The sequence below is a fragment of the Salvelinus alpinus genome, chromosome 5 (genome assembly GCF_045679555.1).
Source record: "Salvelinus alpinus chromosome 5, SLU_Salpinus.1, whole genome shotgun sequence".
In the NCBI taxonomy this organism is placed as follows: Eukaryota; Metazoa; Chordata; class Actinopteri; order Salmoniformes; family Salmonidae; genus Salvelinus; species Salvelinus alpinus.
In genome coordinates this window covers 62,570,507-62,585,498 of record NC_092090.1, presented here as the reverse complement: position 1 = coordinate 62,585,498, position 14,992 = coordinate 62,570,507, and the positions used below count along the sequence as shown (strand labels likewise).

General features: G+C 42.2%; 1 protein-coding gene across 4 annotated transcripts in view; it reads left to right on the top strand.

Moving 5' to 3' along the window:
* Positions 1 to 14,992, top strand: part of LOC139576443 (F-box/LRR-repeat protein 17-like) — a 321,636-nt gene that overhangs the window by 95,120 nt on the left and 211,524 nt on the right. For all 4 annotated transcript variants that reach the window (XM_071402571.1, XM_071402573.1, XM_071402572.1 and 1 more), the window contains one exon: positions 3,705 to 3,812. In XM_071402571.1, the coding sequence (XP_071258672.1) occupies positions 3,705 to 3,812 (108 nt within the window). The remainder of the gene's footprint in view (positions 1 to 3,704; positions 3,813 to 14,992) is intronic.

Genomic DNA, 14,992 nt, shown 5'->3' with positions numbered 1-14,992 from the left:
ATGCACTGGGGCAGGTACCGTTCTCCTGGCATTCGCCAAACCCAGATTAGTCCATCGGACTGCCAGATGGTGAAGTGTGATTCATCACTCCAGTGAACGCTTTTCCACTGCTCCAGAGTCCAATGGCGGCGAGCTTCACGCCGCTCCATCCAGCCGAGACTTGGCATTGCGCATGGTGATTCTAGGCTCGTTTGCGGCTGCGCAGCTATTGAAACCCATTTCATGAAGCTCCCGAGGAACAGTTCTTGTGCTTCCAGAGGCCTTGGTAGTGGGTGTTGCAACTGAGGACAGGCGATTTTTACACACGACCCCGTTTTGTGAGCTCGTGTGGCCTACCACTTTGCGGCTGAGCTGTTGGTGCTCCTAGACATTTCCACTTCACAATAACAGCACTTATAGTTGACCGGGGCAGCTCTAGCAGGGCATACATTTGACCAACTGACTTGTTGGAAAGGTGGCATCCTATGCGGTGCCACGTGGAGTCATTGAGCTCTTCAGTAAGGCCATTCTACTGCCATTGTTTCTCTATGGAGATTGGTGGGCCACAGCAACGGGTGTGGCTAAAATAGCCGAAACCACTAATTTGAAGGGGTGTCCACATACCTTTGTGTATATATAGTGTATCACTGGCCAACTCCGACTTCCGTTCAGATCATTGCTTTGGAATGGATTTCTATGAGCTGTATGTCCTTTTCATCTGTGGGAGCGTTTCTATACAAACCCAATTTTGAAATAGAAGAGATGAATATAGCTTCACATTTGGCTTCATTTGAGGACTTTGTTGAGGCAAGACAATCATGTGTGGGTAACTTCAGTCTGAGCAGGAGTAATGGATGGCATGTTGGCTGAGCAAAGCAGAGACTGATGAGCCTCCTCTCTATTCCTCCTCCTCTCTGTTTCTCGCTCTCCTTGGCGTTCCATCTTCCTCTCCCTCGCCCTGATAACCTTTAAGATAACAAAAAGGCGACGGAGAGAAAAATGGGACAAAAGTATGGAAAATGCGACCGAGTCTTTGGCCTAAAGACCGGAGTGAAGAGAGAAGAAATATGTTTTTCCTGCTTTCTCTAATTAAGACGGATTTCGACCTGGGAACTAGGTGAGGGGACACGCTGGCCAATCAATGTTGTTTCTGGATAGAGAGCCAGACAGACGAGGATAAAGCAGGCAGGACAGTCTGAGGTGGTCCCCCTTTGATATAGCTGCGTCGCATGATGTTTAAGAGACGTCAGAATCGGACTGATTTAACATGGGAGAGTCTCTGATCAGCAGTTGTTTAGTACAGAGGTCAATAGCAGTATGTGTGTCTGTGTGACTGTTTGCTTTGATCATATCGGATGTGATTAGAAAGAGTCTTTGCTTTGAAATGGGCGGCAGGTAGCCTAGCGGGTCAAATACGCAAGCTGGGAAAAAAACACATTTTGCGTGTACTGTATGTAACAATAAAACATATTTAAATTGTGTGTTTGTTTCTAAGAGAAAGGGGTGTGTTTGAGAGAGACTTTTCAGTGTTTGTGTGCGTTTGCAAAATTGTGTGTGTGTCACCGGTTTCACTGATGAGGTTCTCACAGACCGTAATCTTAATTTGCTTCCCACCTATAGCCGTTTAAAATGCTGTTGACCCTGGAGTAGTAAAGACAACCAGTGTTCCTGCAAGGCCACCTTCCGGATCATGTTCAGTAGGGCGACAACATTTATTCAAACCTTCTGAAACAGGGAAGTTTTGTGTTTCCAAGATCTTCAACCCAGCTGGTAACGGCATGCTGGACAAATGACCGATTTCGCATTCAGATCTGACACTAAGGCTGTTTGCCATGCTCAGTGGCCAGTCCAAACCCGGTCTCATCTGGGACAGTGGAAATGATGTGCATTCTTTTATCTTTCATTATGAACATGATTCATGGGGTGCATCACAATAGTCTCTGAGACGATGCATCTTTTCAGTGTGAACACAGTGGGGAAGCTGGGAACGTGTGTGTGTGTGTGACTTTGTGCGTTTGTGTGTGTGTGATGTGTGTGCAGTCTTTTGTAGAACAGTATACCAGAACCCCATGGGTTCCTCCTCTCACGTTTCCCCTCCTCGTAATGCTCTCTCATAAACATCAAAGCAGCTCGTTGATTTATATGGAAAACATCCCATTTCAAAGGGCATGTCTGGCTTTATTAAATGAACAAGGATATTGGTATTTTGTGTTATTAGCAATGTCAGCACTATATGTAATCTGAGAAGCGCTCAACCAGGGCTAAACCCCAAAACAAACACACACACACACACATGTTTGTTTTACTATCTTTCTGGGGACCAAACAATTGATTCCCATTCAAAATCCCATTTTCCTTAACCTTAACCACAAAACCTAACCCTAATTATAACCTTAACCCTAAACCTGATCCCTAAAATAGCATTTTCTCTTGTGGGGACTGGCAAGGACTTCTGGTCCCCACAAGGATAGTAAAATCGAACACTCACATTGTTTCCATGGCACTGCTTTAGCCCAGCCTTTGCTGTATACTTTAGTTTGTCTTGCAACCTAGTGTGGGATAATATGGATCTGTAAGTCTGCAGTCCCGTGCCTCCGCCTCCCGTCTTCTTTCTTCGGTCTCTGTGGAGTTCATGCAGGACCTACTGGAGTGATACGGTTTCTTTTCCTATCCTCCCTTTATCCCCCTTTTTCACCCTAGTGTTCTCCTCTTCTTTCATCTTTATATTGACCAAAATGTTGTGTGTTCTGGGATTTAAATGAGAGGGGAACAGGGAGAGTCAACAAGCCAACTGAATACAGAGAGCTGTTTTTTTGTTGTTTGCTTTCTTTGTGTGTTCTCAGTTTGATGTCAGTGGAGAAACGGACAGTAATCTCTCTCTCTCTCTCACTCTTCTTGCCCCCCCCCCCCCCACTCTGTGTTTGATATATATATTAGCATGCAACTTCATAAAATGGCCAACGTTTACCCGTGTGTGTGGGTGAAAGAATATAACTTACGGCGTGGAAATGAATGCAAGCTATCGTTCCCATCTTTCAGAGAGCAGATACACCCTGCTTAGCAAAGGAAAAAATGCTCTCATTTTCGTCAATGCCGCTCTCTGAAGAATTTGTGTGGAATCCATATTGATATAGTGAGAGGGACCGGGACAATGTTCACCCTGCGTATTGATCATCAATCCATAACGAGCTGTTTGCGTTTCCTCCTCTGTGAAAGGATGGAGACGGACTAATCCATCATAGCTCTGCGCCCCGAACCAACTGCCTGTCCCAGTCCTTCAACCGCTCCCCCTTTTCTTTTTATTCCTTCGTTCGTTCCCTCTCCTCTCTCTTCCAGCAATTCAAGTCAACTTCAAAGGGAAGGAGAGGCATTGAATGTTGACACAGTGATAGGGAGAGTGCAGTGACAGAATATCTGATGGGCATTAAATATAGAATGGAGCTAATCACACACAAAAGACCAGGACACCAGGTTTTGACCTCTAAATTCATTATTTAAAAAAAAGTATGTTTCTGTTGAAAAAGCAGAGACAGAAATACTTACTAGATACAGTACTAACTCTTCGTGTCAGGCTTCTAGGCACACCGACATTAGTGTTGTCAGACACACAGCTGGTGCGCGAGGGTAACTCCAAAATGCTTCCAAATGTTTTGGTCGACTTTCTCTTTGAAAAAGCTCCGGCACGTTGAAATGTTAACCCTTCCCCTCCCTCTCTCCTCTGTCAGGTGACTGATAAGTCGGTGAGGGCGTTTGCCGAGCACTGTCCCGAGCTGCAGTTTGTGGGCTTCATGGGCTGTTCTGTGACATCACTGGGAGTCATCCATCTTACTGGGGTGAGTAGGCTTCATAAAATGGCCAACGTTTACCTGTGCGTGCGGGTGAATGAATGCAAGCTACGGTGTGGAAATCAGGTTTTCCATTTTTTTGTAAAACATTTTTCTACTAATGTCTCGCAAAGTATCAAGCAGGCTGTGAACACCTGGCTAAATTAAGGTGGAATAAGTACATACATTAGCTGAATGCCAAGGAAAGTAAGTACTCTGTAGAAGCAGTTTTTATATTTAGAAATGAAAGTTATTATTATTGAAGTGTTTTTTTGTTTTTTTACGAATGGCATGCAACTTTTCTGAAATACTTTCCTTTAACTACAGGTCTGAGTGTTTTTGTAACTTTCAAAGTAAACTTTAAATCTCCTGAAAGTGTAATGAGACGAATCCTAATACAACACCCTGCTGTTTCACTATTACCATGCTAATGAGAAGGGCTTCATGGTTAAAGATATCGCACACACACACACACAGTCACACAGAATGTCAATTATCAGGTAATCCTGTGTTTTTTTTGTGTTTTCTGTTTCAGTACTGCTATTTCCCCTTTTCCACCTGTAATGAATTGATCTTTGCCTGTGTGTAAGTTGGCGTGTGTGCCTCCTCAAATGCAATTACACTTGTGTTAATGAGAGGAGAAGCCTGATGCTCTGCCTCATTATTAGATTAAACAGCAGATTAATTTATTTTTCACGGTCTGGCCGATCAACCGAGCTGTTTGCTTTGACCTTGGGCACGCCGCTTCAGAGAAATATAATGACGCTAACAATTCATTATCATATTAGCATACCTGCAGGTAATTGGGGGAAGTGAACCCACGCTAGATAAGTGAAAGTTATCCCTGTGTGTTCATGGAGGTTACTGTTCATTAGAACATGAGGTAATTGTGTAAACCAAGAGAAGACTTAGTTCCATGACATATGTTCAGTGTGTGTCTCTGCGTTTGACACCTTACTCTTCAGTTTCCTGGTCGCACACCAGCACCATAGTAACCCCCCCTCTCTCTCTCCCTCTTTTTCTATCTCTCTCTGTCTCTCTCTCTCCCACCTTTTCTATCTCTCTCTCCCCCTCCTTTTCTATCTCTCTCTGTCTCTCTGTCTCCCTCCTTTTCTATCTCTCTCTGTCTCTCTCTCCCCCTCCTTTTCTATCTCTCTCTCTCTCTCCCTCCTTTTCTCTCTCTCTCTCTCTGTCTCTCTCTCTGTCTCTCTCCCTCATTTTCTCTCTCTCTCTCTCTCTCTCTCTCTCTCTCTCTCTCTCTCTCTCTCTCTCTCTCTCTCTCTCTCTCTCTGACTAATCAGAGGTGGTAATTATCAGCGTTTCGACTTGGATTCCTCACCTCATTCAGTCTCGTTCAGCAGCCATTGGAAATATTCTTCCGTTTTGAAATCGTTGCATTTCTGATTACTCCGAGGACATCTGCCATCGCTCCGTCTCTCCTCTCCTGGCTCGTTCTGTCTATTGTCACGCTCGCTCATATCAGTGACGTTCTTACAAACACTCCTGAGTTATCAGGAAAAATCCATTACTTTTATTAACTTTTCTTGCATTGGTTACTATTAATTTACCTTTTGATAGACTTTGTAGCCACTTCTGAGAAACGACGTTGCGAGCGGGATTCAATTAAAGTTAAATTTTTTATCAAGTGATCTGCCAATTCAAGTAGTTCACCACAAAGGTGTAGAATAAAATAGAATGTTTTGTAGCAGTAATTAAATTGTAGGCAATAAAATAAAATATGCTCCAATTGTATCTATTTTAGGGCCATGGGAACGAACTGTTTTCTGTGTTAACATTTGTTTTGTGATATACAACCACATAACAGAATATCTGTCACACAACAAAGGGATACATCTTAGGCACCGAAGGCTTGTGGCGGTATTAATGGTTGTGTTGACGTTGGTTGTCACATCCCAAGGCATGGTAATGGATACGGGATCAGGGTGTGTGCGTCTTTGCCGGTGGCCTCACTCGTCTCGTTTTACTTCTCTGGTCTGCTCGGTGGATCCTTCACCAGATGAATGTTTTCCTTCATTTGTCTGTGTGCGTTAACCTCCCAGATGAATCGTTCCCCTTTTTAGGGTCGAGGGGTCTCTCTTGAGTAAGGTCAAAGGTCAGACCACAGAGGTGGAGCCGGAATGAATGAGGTCTGAGTGTGTGATTGGACCAACCCAGCTGGAGTTTGACCTTTTTTTTGTTTTAATGACTGTGTGTAAAGTGTCTGTGCGTGCATGCCCATGTGAGTATTAACAACAGTATCGAAGTTAAACACGGTGAAAAATGACAGTGTGAGATTTCCTCCCTCTCTCTCTCTCTGACCTCTCTCTCTCTCTGACCTCTAGTAGCCTAGCCTGCGATCCGCTTCACGCTCCCTTTGAAAGCCGAACTGAGACGCAGCTGAGGCCGTCCCCCTCCCCACATCTAACAGTTTCATTATCAAAGTAGAGAGGGGAGAAAACGCCCTGACAGACGTCCATTACACTGACCCCTCCAACCCTGTGTATGGAGCTAATGGTACATCAACACATCCCTCTCTGTCTGTCAAACGCACAGCGCTCATTTGGAAGTCATTAAACTCAAGGTCGTCCGTATCAAACTCTGTAAGAGTGTTGTTCAGGGCCAGAAAGCCTTCACTCCCCTGCCTTAGATGTCTCCGTGATGGGCTCCACTTTTCCACAATGCCCTCATACATCACATCAGCCTCCCCAGCGCTGCAGAATGTGGAGTGTGGAATGCCTTTGTGTGTGTGAGCCTTCTCAGGAGAGTGGCGGCCAGAGACCAAACAAAATGGGCTGTTTCTAGAATGTCAGAAAGGAACCATGTTGGAAACAGGCAATGGATGTGCCCTTTTTTTATTTGACATTGTGTCTCTGGTATTAATTTGAGACTTGAAAGACGAGTTATTTTAAAATGAGTTGGCCCCGTCAAATAACATTTACGCTGAGCAAGGGCTGGTGAGGAGGAGATTTTTACGGTTTTCTCGTCAGGGTTGGGCTCAGTTCAGAGTTTGGGAATTGACTCCCATTCAACTCATGAGTTGAAATTCAAATTGAATTGGCCACACCCCACAGGATGTAGAATTTGAATTTGAATGACGGGAGTAGAATTGAATTCAGTGCAATTCAAATAAATTCCACTCAGTCATCGAACATGAGTTTCATTTGAAACAGACAGGTCACACTTTCAGATACCAAATAATACATCACTTTTCCCTGGAAACAATGTTCGTATACTCTTTTAACCTTAGTGCTTATATTTCCACCACCCATTTAATTTGTTAGTGTGAACTTGTGGGTTAAACTAATGCATTCTGGAAAATGTAGTATTTCCGCCATTTTTAACCAAATTTAAGTGATTAATGAAATGTAATGACTTAGAATATTTGCATTCAAGTTTTTTCAAGTTTCAACAATATTTTATATGCATGTATATAACAACATGTTTTATGTACAAGATATACATTTGTATAGACTACACCTAATATAGCATAGAAGAGGCATTTGAATTTCTCTGAATTTAATTATTTTTCCAATTCAAATTGCAATTCTGTGTCCTGTATACTAATTGAATTCAAATTCAAGAATTGAATTGAAATTTGAGGTATTCTTCATTTAATTCTGAATTGAGCCCAACTCTGATTCTGGTATTTACCAAGAGATTATCTGATAACAATGGGCAGGTTTTGACGCTTACTTTGAGTAGCATTATAATCACTTATTTTTCATTTTTTAAACATTATTTACGTGTGTTTGTGTGTGTGTGTTTTTAGAGAGGGAAACAAAATAGTGATAGTGATGCATAGAAAGAGGCAGGCAGGTAGGCAGGCACATGCACCCCATGTAGGGCTCACCTTCTCTGGGGTTGGTGGAAGCCTCTGGTCCCTTATCTCCTCTCCCTGACTGGAACAGACAAATACATAATCACAGTGTGCCCCCTGAGCCCTGCGAGCCAACCCCTCACGCCGAGATAAGACCAGAACACACACAGGTCTGGGGGAGAGGAGAGGAGGGGCGGGTGGGGAGAAGACTGAAGGGAGACAGGGGATGAAGGGGTGGGGAATTATAGAGTAATAATCATTTTATTCACAGCCATCGGGTGGAGAAGGGAGAAATGGAGGATGTATAATTTTGGTGGTGCTTCAAGAAAAATAATCCTTTCCTTTTTGGATAAGACTTCCAACCTGGGGACCGACAAAAGACGGGGGTGTACGGAGTGAGGGTGTGTGTGAGGGTGTGGGGTGCTGCTAAGTTAAGGGTTAAATAGCTTTTCCATATCTTCTGTGGCCTTCGAATCAGATGGGGAATAAGCTCTGCCCAGCACTAAGACTGACTGACTTGTATTCTATAGCCTGGAGGTGTGTGTGTGTGTGTGTGTGTGTGTGTGTGTGTGTGTGTGTGTGTGTGTGTGTGTGTGTGTGTGTGTGTGTGTGTGTGTGTGTGTGTGTGTGTGTGTGTGTGTGTGTGTGTGTGTGAGATGGTGGAGGTATTGTGTGGTATGTGGGTGCAGAGGTTGTGTGTTTGGGGTGGTTGTTCATTTCTTAATAAGTGTGTGTGTGTGCATCCGTGGAGTACAGAATGAGACCTCTCTCTATCTATGGTGTTACCTGTCTGTATCTTCTGGGTGTCAGTGGTGTACAGAATGAGACCTCTCTCTATCTATGGTGTTATCTGTCTGTATCTTCTGGGTGTCAGTGATGTACAGAACGAGACCTCTCTCTATCTATGGTGTTATCTGTCTGTATCTTCTGGGTGTCAGTGGTGTACAGAACGAGACCTCTCTCTATCTATGGTGTTATCTGTCTGTATCTTCTGGGTGTCAGTGGTGTACAGAATGAGACCTCTCTCTATCTGGTGTTATCTGTCTGTATCTTCTGGGTGTCAGTGGTGTACAGAACGAGACCTCTCTCTATCTATGGTGTTATCTGTCTGTATCTTCTGGGTGTCAGTGGTGTACAGAACGAGACCTCTCTCTATCTATGGTGTTATCTGTCTGTATCTTCTGGGTGTCAGTGGTGTACAGAACGAGACCTCTCTCTATCTATGGTGTTATGTGTCTATCTTCTATCGTCAGTGGGGTCAGACTCTTTGTGACTGAGTGATGTCACGTCCTGGTAAGCCCTGGTCATTTGGCTTAGTGCACTGGAGAGGAACTGACCCTCTCTCTCTCTCTCTCTCTCTCTGTGTGTGTGTGTGTGTGTGTGTGTGTGTGTGTGTGTGTGTGTGTGTGTGTGTGTGTGTGTGTGTGTGTGTGTGTGTGTGTGTGTGTGTGTGTGTGTGTGTGTGTGTGTGTGTGTGTGTGTGTGTGTGTATTTCCATGTCTCACCTCTTCCTATCAGCTATTTACAGATCATTAGGCATATGAATGGGACTAGAATTTAGGCTCTCTCTCCGGACCTGTACAGGCCGTCGGTCGCTACACGAAATACAATTTAAAATAGCCTATAAATGAAGATAATGGTTCAGACGAATTAAACTACTCGTACAACTCGCTGGCTCCACTAGGGCCCAGTGTTTGCGAGAGCATGTGCTGTGTGTGCAAAAAAAGTAGAATTACAAATGGTAAGATAAATAACTAAACGGATAAATATATGGCCTAGGTTTTATTTACTTTAGTGTTTGTTCTCCACTGGTTAACCTTATCGCAACAGGTCACACATTTTGCTGCGACGTTTGCACACTGTGGTATTTCACCTGACGGATACAGGAGCTTGTCTATATTTGATATGTTTTCAAATTATTTTTGAGTCCTTGTAATCTGAGGGAAATATTTGCCAGGAGATTAGGAAGTGAAGCTCAGTTTCCACCTCATTTTGTGGGCAGTGGACACACAACCTGTCTTCTCTTGAGAGCCAGGTCTGGCTTTGGCGGCCTCTTTCAATGTTAAGGCTATCCTGACTGAGTCTGTACTTTTGTAAAAAAAAAATCTCAGCTTTCTTTCAGTCACAGTGGTCAGGGTCTGCCATTGTGTGTTTAGGGCCAAATAGCATTTACATTTACTTTGAGATTTTGTAATGCTTTCCCAATAGGTAATATTATTATTTATTTGGTTGGGTCCGAGTGCTGTCTTGAGGCTTTGTTGGGTTGGTAGTGATTTGTGAACTTGCTTTCAGGACTAGCTGGATGAGGGGACTTTTCTCTGTTAATCTCTTGTCATTTCAGGGCTTTGTAGTGGTAGGAGTGGGGATCGCTTGTTTTTAGGTGGTTAGAATTTGATGGCTCGTTTTTTGATATTAATTAGTATTGGATATTGGCCTAATTCTGCCCTGCATGCACTATTTGGGGCTTTTCTCTGTACTCTAGGAATGCTTTTGCAGAATTCTGCATGAAGGATTTAAGTTTGATGTTTGTAAAAAATAAAATAAAATAAAAAGCATTGAAATCTTGATTGGTTAGTGGACCCCATACTTCATATCCATATATGGAAATTGTTTTAATTGTACATTTGAATATTTTGAGCCAGGTCTAATTGGTATGTCAATTTGACTTTTGATTGGGTAAAAAGCCATTTTAAAAATATATAATTATTGTCATTGGTCTTGCTCTTTTTCACCCCAGTATCTCTACTTGCACATCATCATCTGCACATCTATCACTCCAGTATTAATTGCTAAATTGTCATTATTTTCGCCTCTATGGACTATTTATTGCCTTACCTCCCTACTCTTCTACATTTGTACACACTGTACATATATTTTTCTATTTTTCTTTTATTTTGTGTTATTGACTGTACCTTTGTTTATGTGTAACTCTGTATTGTTTTTGTCGCACTGCATTGCTTTATCTTGGCCAGGTCGCAGTTGTAAATGAGAACTTGTTCTCAACTAGCCTACCTGGTTAAATAGAAGGGAAATAAAAAATACAAAAATAAGTAAAACATTTCAAAAGGTGCATATTCAGTACATGTACCACAATACAGACCATACTAATATTATTATCTATAAGAAGTTATACTTGACAAAATAAAATAAATAATAATAATAGAAAAGAGGACAAGACGGCAATAGTTGTAATAGAGTAGTATCACTGAGTAACAGACAGACAGGACAGTAATATAAAAAGGAGAAGAAATAAAGGAATAAAAGCCGGGGGGGGGGGGCTTGGATCACTCTAGTTGGGTGTCAGAAAAAGGGTATTCTCTATAGGTACCCATTTTATAAATACATGTTTCACCCTGAAGTCTTAAAGAATGGGTTATCCTTTCCATTTCATAAATCTCTTTAGATTTTGGACAACCGCTGGGTTGAAGCCAATTTGTAACAAATAAATACTTTTCCTGCCAATGATACCAGCCGATACAACACCTAATACAGCGGTCTTAAAATCCCGTGGGATTTCTGCTTCAAAAACTTGGCAGAGGTCCCTGTACACCAAGTCCCAGAAGTTGCTCAACTTTGGACAGGACCAGAATATATGATGGTGGTTACCTTCTTGTTCTCCACACTGCGTCCAGCAGTCACTGGCGGCGGTGACTCCGGCTTTTTAACGTAACGTTTGGGGGTTCTGAAAAAATGTAAAGTCACTTTCCGCTTAAATTCTCTCCAAGATTTGTTACTATGAGTACCTCAGTACATATTGCACCCCATTCTTGGTCTGAGATAACCTTCTCTATTTCTATCTCTTATTTACTTTTCAAATACAAAGAGTCACAATCATCAGTTGAAACAAGGTACTGTTGGTGACAGGATCTTGATTTTGAGACCTCGTCAGGAACAGTTCTAGTGTTTTTGGGGTGCTGGATGATAGCCCAGTCTTTATGCTTCTCTAGAAAGTGTCTGATTTTATAAGAATGTATACACGTCTGTCCTAGGTAGTAGGCTTGGGTGGTATACCGTATACCGGGGTATTTGGAAATAGCCACGGGATGGTTTTTCAATACATTTTAATATTTGTAGCCATTTCAGTAAATACCCGCAGTCAACTTGTGCAATGCGTTAGGAGACAAAGAAGATTGCGTTCTTATTTCACCTGTCACATTATTTTACATTACGAAGCCTACTTAGTTTCCCAGCACAGTTGAGCCAGTCACCTGTTTTGTTTGTAAATAGCACAACAGGAAAAACGGGAGCAGGCGAATACAGCTGTGTATTGACAGGAGTCATGTTTTATATTGAAAGTCAAGTGTTTTTTTTGGCTTCAATAGAGTAATCAGGGACTTCACAGAAAATACACGAGTGCAACACATTCGACATAAGCTTCATTTTCATTGGATGACAACAGAAGTGTGACGCTATTTGGCGGGCAACCATACGAGTAAATGAGCTTACAATGAAACGGCAAGGTCTTTTTTTCAAAAACGATGCATGGCCATCATATTATTCATGTTTAGGCTTATCATAGAAAGAATGTAGCTAGCTGATAGAATGCCTGTTTGTGAATTCTCATCCGAGTTTAGAAGTGCATCTGAAGCACAAAATGAGTCTGATGCCAAGCAGAAATTACAATAAGAAGCATTTTAGATCTGTGTTTAGAAAACACAGCAAGATATTTCTTATGTGTTTTATCTTTTTTTCTCCCGCGTGAAAAAGCGCAGAATTATGCGTTAACACGACCCCTAGTTTACTTGCCATCTAAGTAAGTGTCTGAATTATTAAGGGCATCATATTGTGTTAGCTTTCTGCCGTGTTTGAGAAGGCAAAGCTCTTTGGGTGAGTTATTTGTACTGCTGCCCCTGCTGTCTTGATTTCATTGCGTTTTTTCTCCTCTCCGTTCTCGGCCTGTTTGCTCCTCCCCCTCTTCTCTGAGGCAGGCCCGTTGCCTTAGCAACTCCAGACTCCAGAGCCAGTACTGCGTGCATCAAAACGTTGTTCATTTGCACAATGTCTCTTGTTCATATTCGCTTGTAGATGTCCAAACTCACCAAAAATGGCAATTGGTAGCTCCTACCTATATATGTATAACTTGAGCTAGATTGCCTGTCTTTGCAATTAGTTTATTTTTGTTTGCGCTCGTTAGCATATTTAGCTAGCATCCTCCATGCCAATTCGCTATTCTGGTAATAGAAGCCCAATGGGTTGTGTTTTTTTTGGCGGCCCCTTGTGTACTAAACTGGTAATACCGTAAATCCCAGGGTGAGAGGAGAACGGTATGACGAAATGAAACTCGGAATACCGCCCAACCCTACTAGGAAGGCCAAACTCACTCTGTTTGCTGTTGGAATGACTTTAATGTGTCTCCATGGAAAAGTTGGTGTATGAAAGACAGATTAAATCCAGACCACCCTTTTATAACCTGAGTCAGAGATGGTACAACGTTTTGAGACTGACGGGTATATGGATATTTTCTGAACCACTCTCCAAATCTTAATTTTGAACTGAGACCAGGTGCTTAGCTCATGTTCTCTGATGTTGGAATTGGAAAATGGAAGAGCTGCCGGGGTATTGAAGTACAAAAGGACTTCTCAATGTTGAGCCATCGAGACCCACTGTCATCAACAAGCCAGGCAGTCAATGGTTTAAGTTGAGCTGCCCAGTAGTAATACTTAATTAAGGTTGGGCACAACTAGTCCACCTGACTGTTTAGAGAGTTGCAGTGTTTTTAATCACACTCTTGGGTGTTTTTCTTACTATTATAAAACGTGTGATCAATCAATTCAGTAGGTCAAAAGTAGAGGTAGTTATAGGGATAGGTAGCATCGGAAATGGGTATACTGTAGTAATCTTGCCAGGATGTTAATTTGGACTGATTTTACTCCCTACTAGATAGAGGGGGCAGAATGTTCCATCTGTCCATATCTGCTCTAATTCTATTGATACAATACATTTTAGTGTAATTTGCTTCATACAAATGATCTAGACGAGCAGGTATGGTAATTCATAAATATCTTATACTACAATATGGCCATTTTAAATGATAGCAAGGCCTTTGCTTGCTGTGAAATATCGCCTCCTCTTTTCATGGCCTCTTTGTCAACATTTACTTTGTACCCCGAGTAATGACCAAACTATTTAATCATCTACATGGGATGGATGCCTGTGGCTAAGATAAATAGAGGAGAATGTCATCTGCATATAGGGAAATCTTATGTTCCTCTCCACCAATCTTAATACCTTTTTTAATATCCTCTTCATCCCTTATCATTTGGGCCAAAGGTTCAATACAGTTATCAAACAGTAGGGGACTCAATCCGCAACCTTGTATTGTCCCTCTATCCAGAATAAAATAATTGGATATAGCAATGTTTGCATGTACTGAGGCTTTTGGATTTTAATAAAGTATTCTTATCCACAGGGATGCAAACTAGTCATCTTTCGGCGAAATTCGCCGTTTTGAATCCAAAATAGGTGACCTACGTGATTCGTGTCAATCCGATGAGAAAAGTTTGGATGACTACTGGCTGTATGCAAACGAGTGATGCGCGTTTTGAGCAATACTGGCTGTATCCAAGGCTCAGCCAATTTAGTTTAGTTTATTAATTCGACCATTAAAAAAAAACAAGCACACGTAAAACTTAAAAGCCATACATGCACATGAATAAAATCATTGAGGATAACACACAATAAAGTCTGGGACTTATTTCCATTGTGGTCCTCAATAGTTCACACAACAACAGAATGCATCACGCGACTGAAGAGAGAGGAGACAACCAATTTGCTAGTTTTTCAGCATCAGCGCAGGAGAGTGGAAAGGCAGTTTGTCATTTAATTTACAGCAGCGCGTCCCCTGAACGATAACGAAGAGGTAGGTGAGAAGCCTGACCACGGAGACAGGGGTGAGAAGGTGATGAAGCGTACTTCATGAGCTGTAACCGAAAAACAACTGGCATTTGGAAAGTTTGAGGTGAGGGAGAAAGGGGTGTGGACCAAGTATTGTTAGCATTGTTAAGTATCTTGCTAGCTGGTTCACGTTATCTGTTTGCTAGTCAGAGACATTATGGGCATTAGCCAACTTAATTGATCAAATTGAGTTTATGGGGTGAAAATTGGCTGGCTAATAAAGTCAGACCGATAACGTTAGAACGTCAGATGAGCTAACGTTAGTAATCTAACCAATTCGCTACGACTCCTTGCCGTTCCTCAAGTTATAACGCGTTAGCTGCTTGCTGGACCCTGGCAATCTGTGTGAAATGTTAGTAGTTTGTTCGTTAGCTAACTATAACTAGTTATCTGTCAACTGTGTTTTCCCTCTACAGTATGTGGTTAATTTTCAGAATGAGAGAATTAGGTGAAAATGAGGCGTTGCTTGTTATTCAAC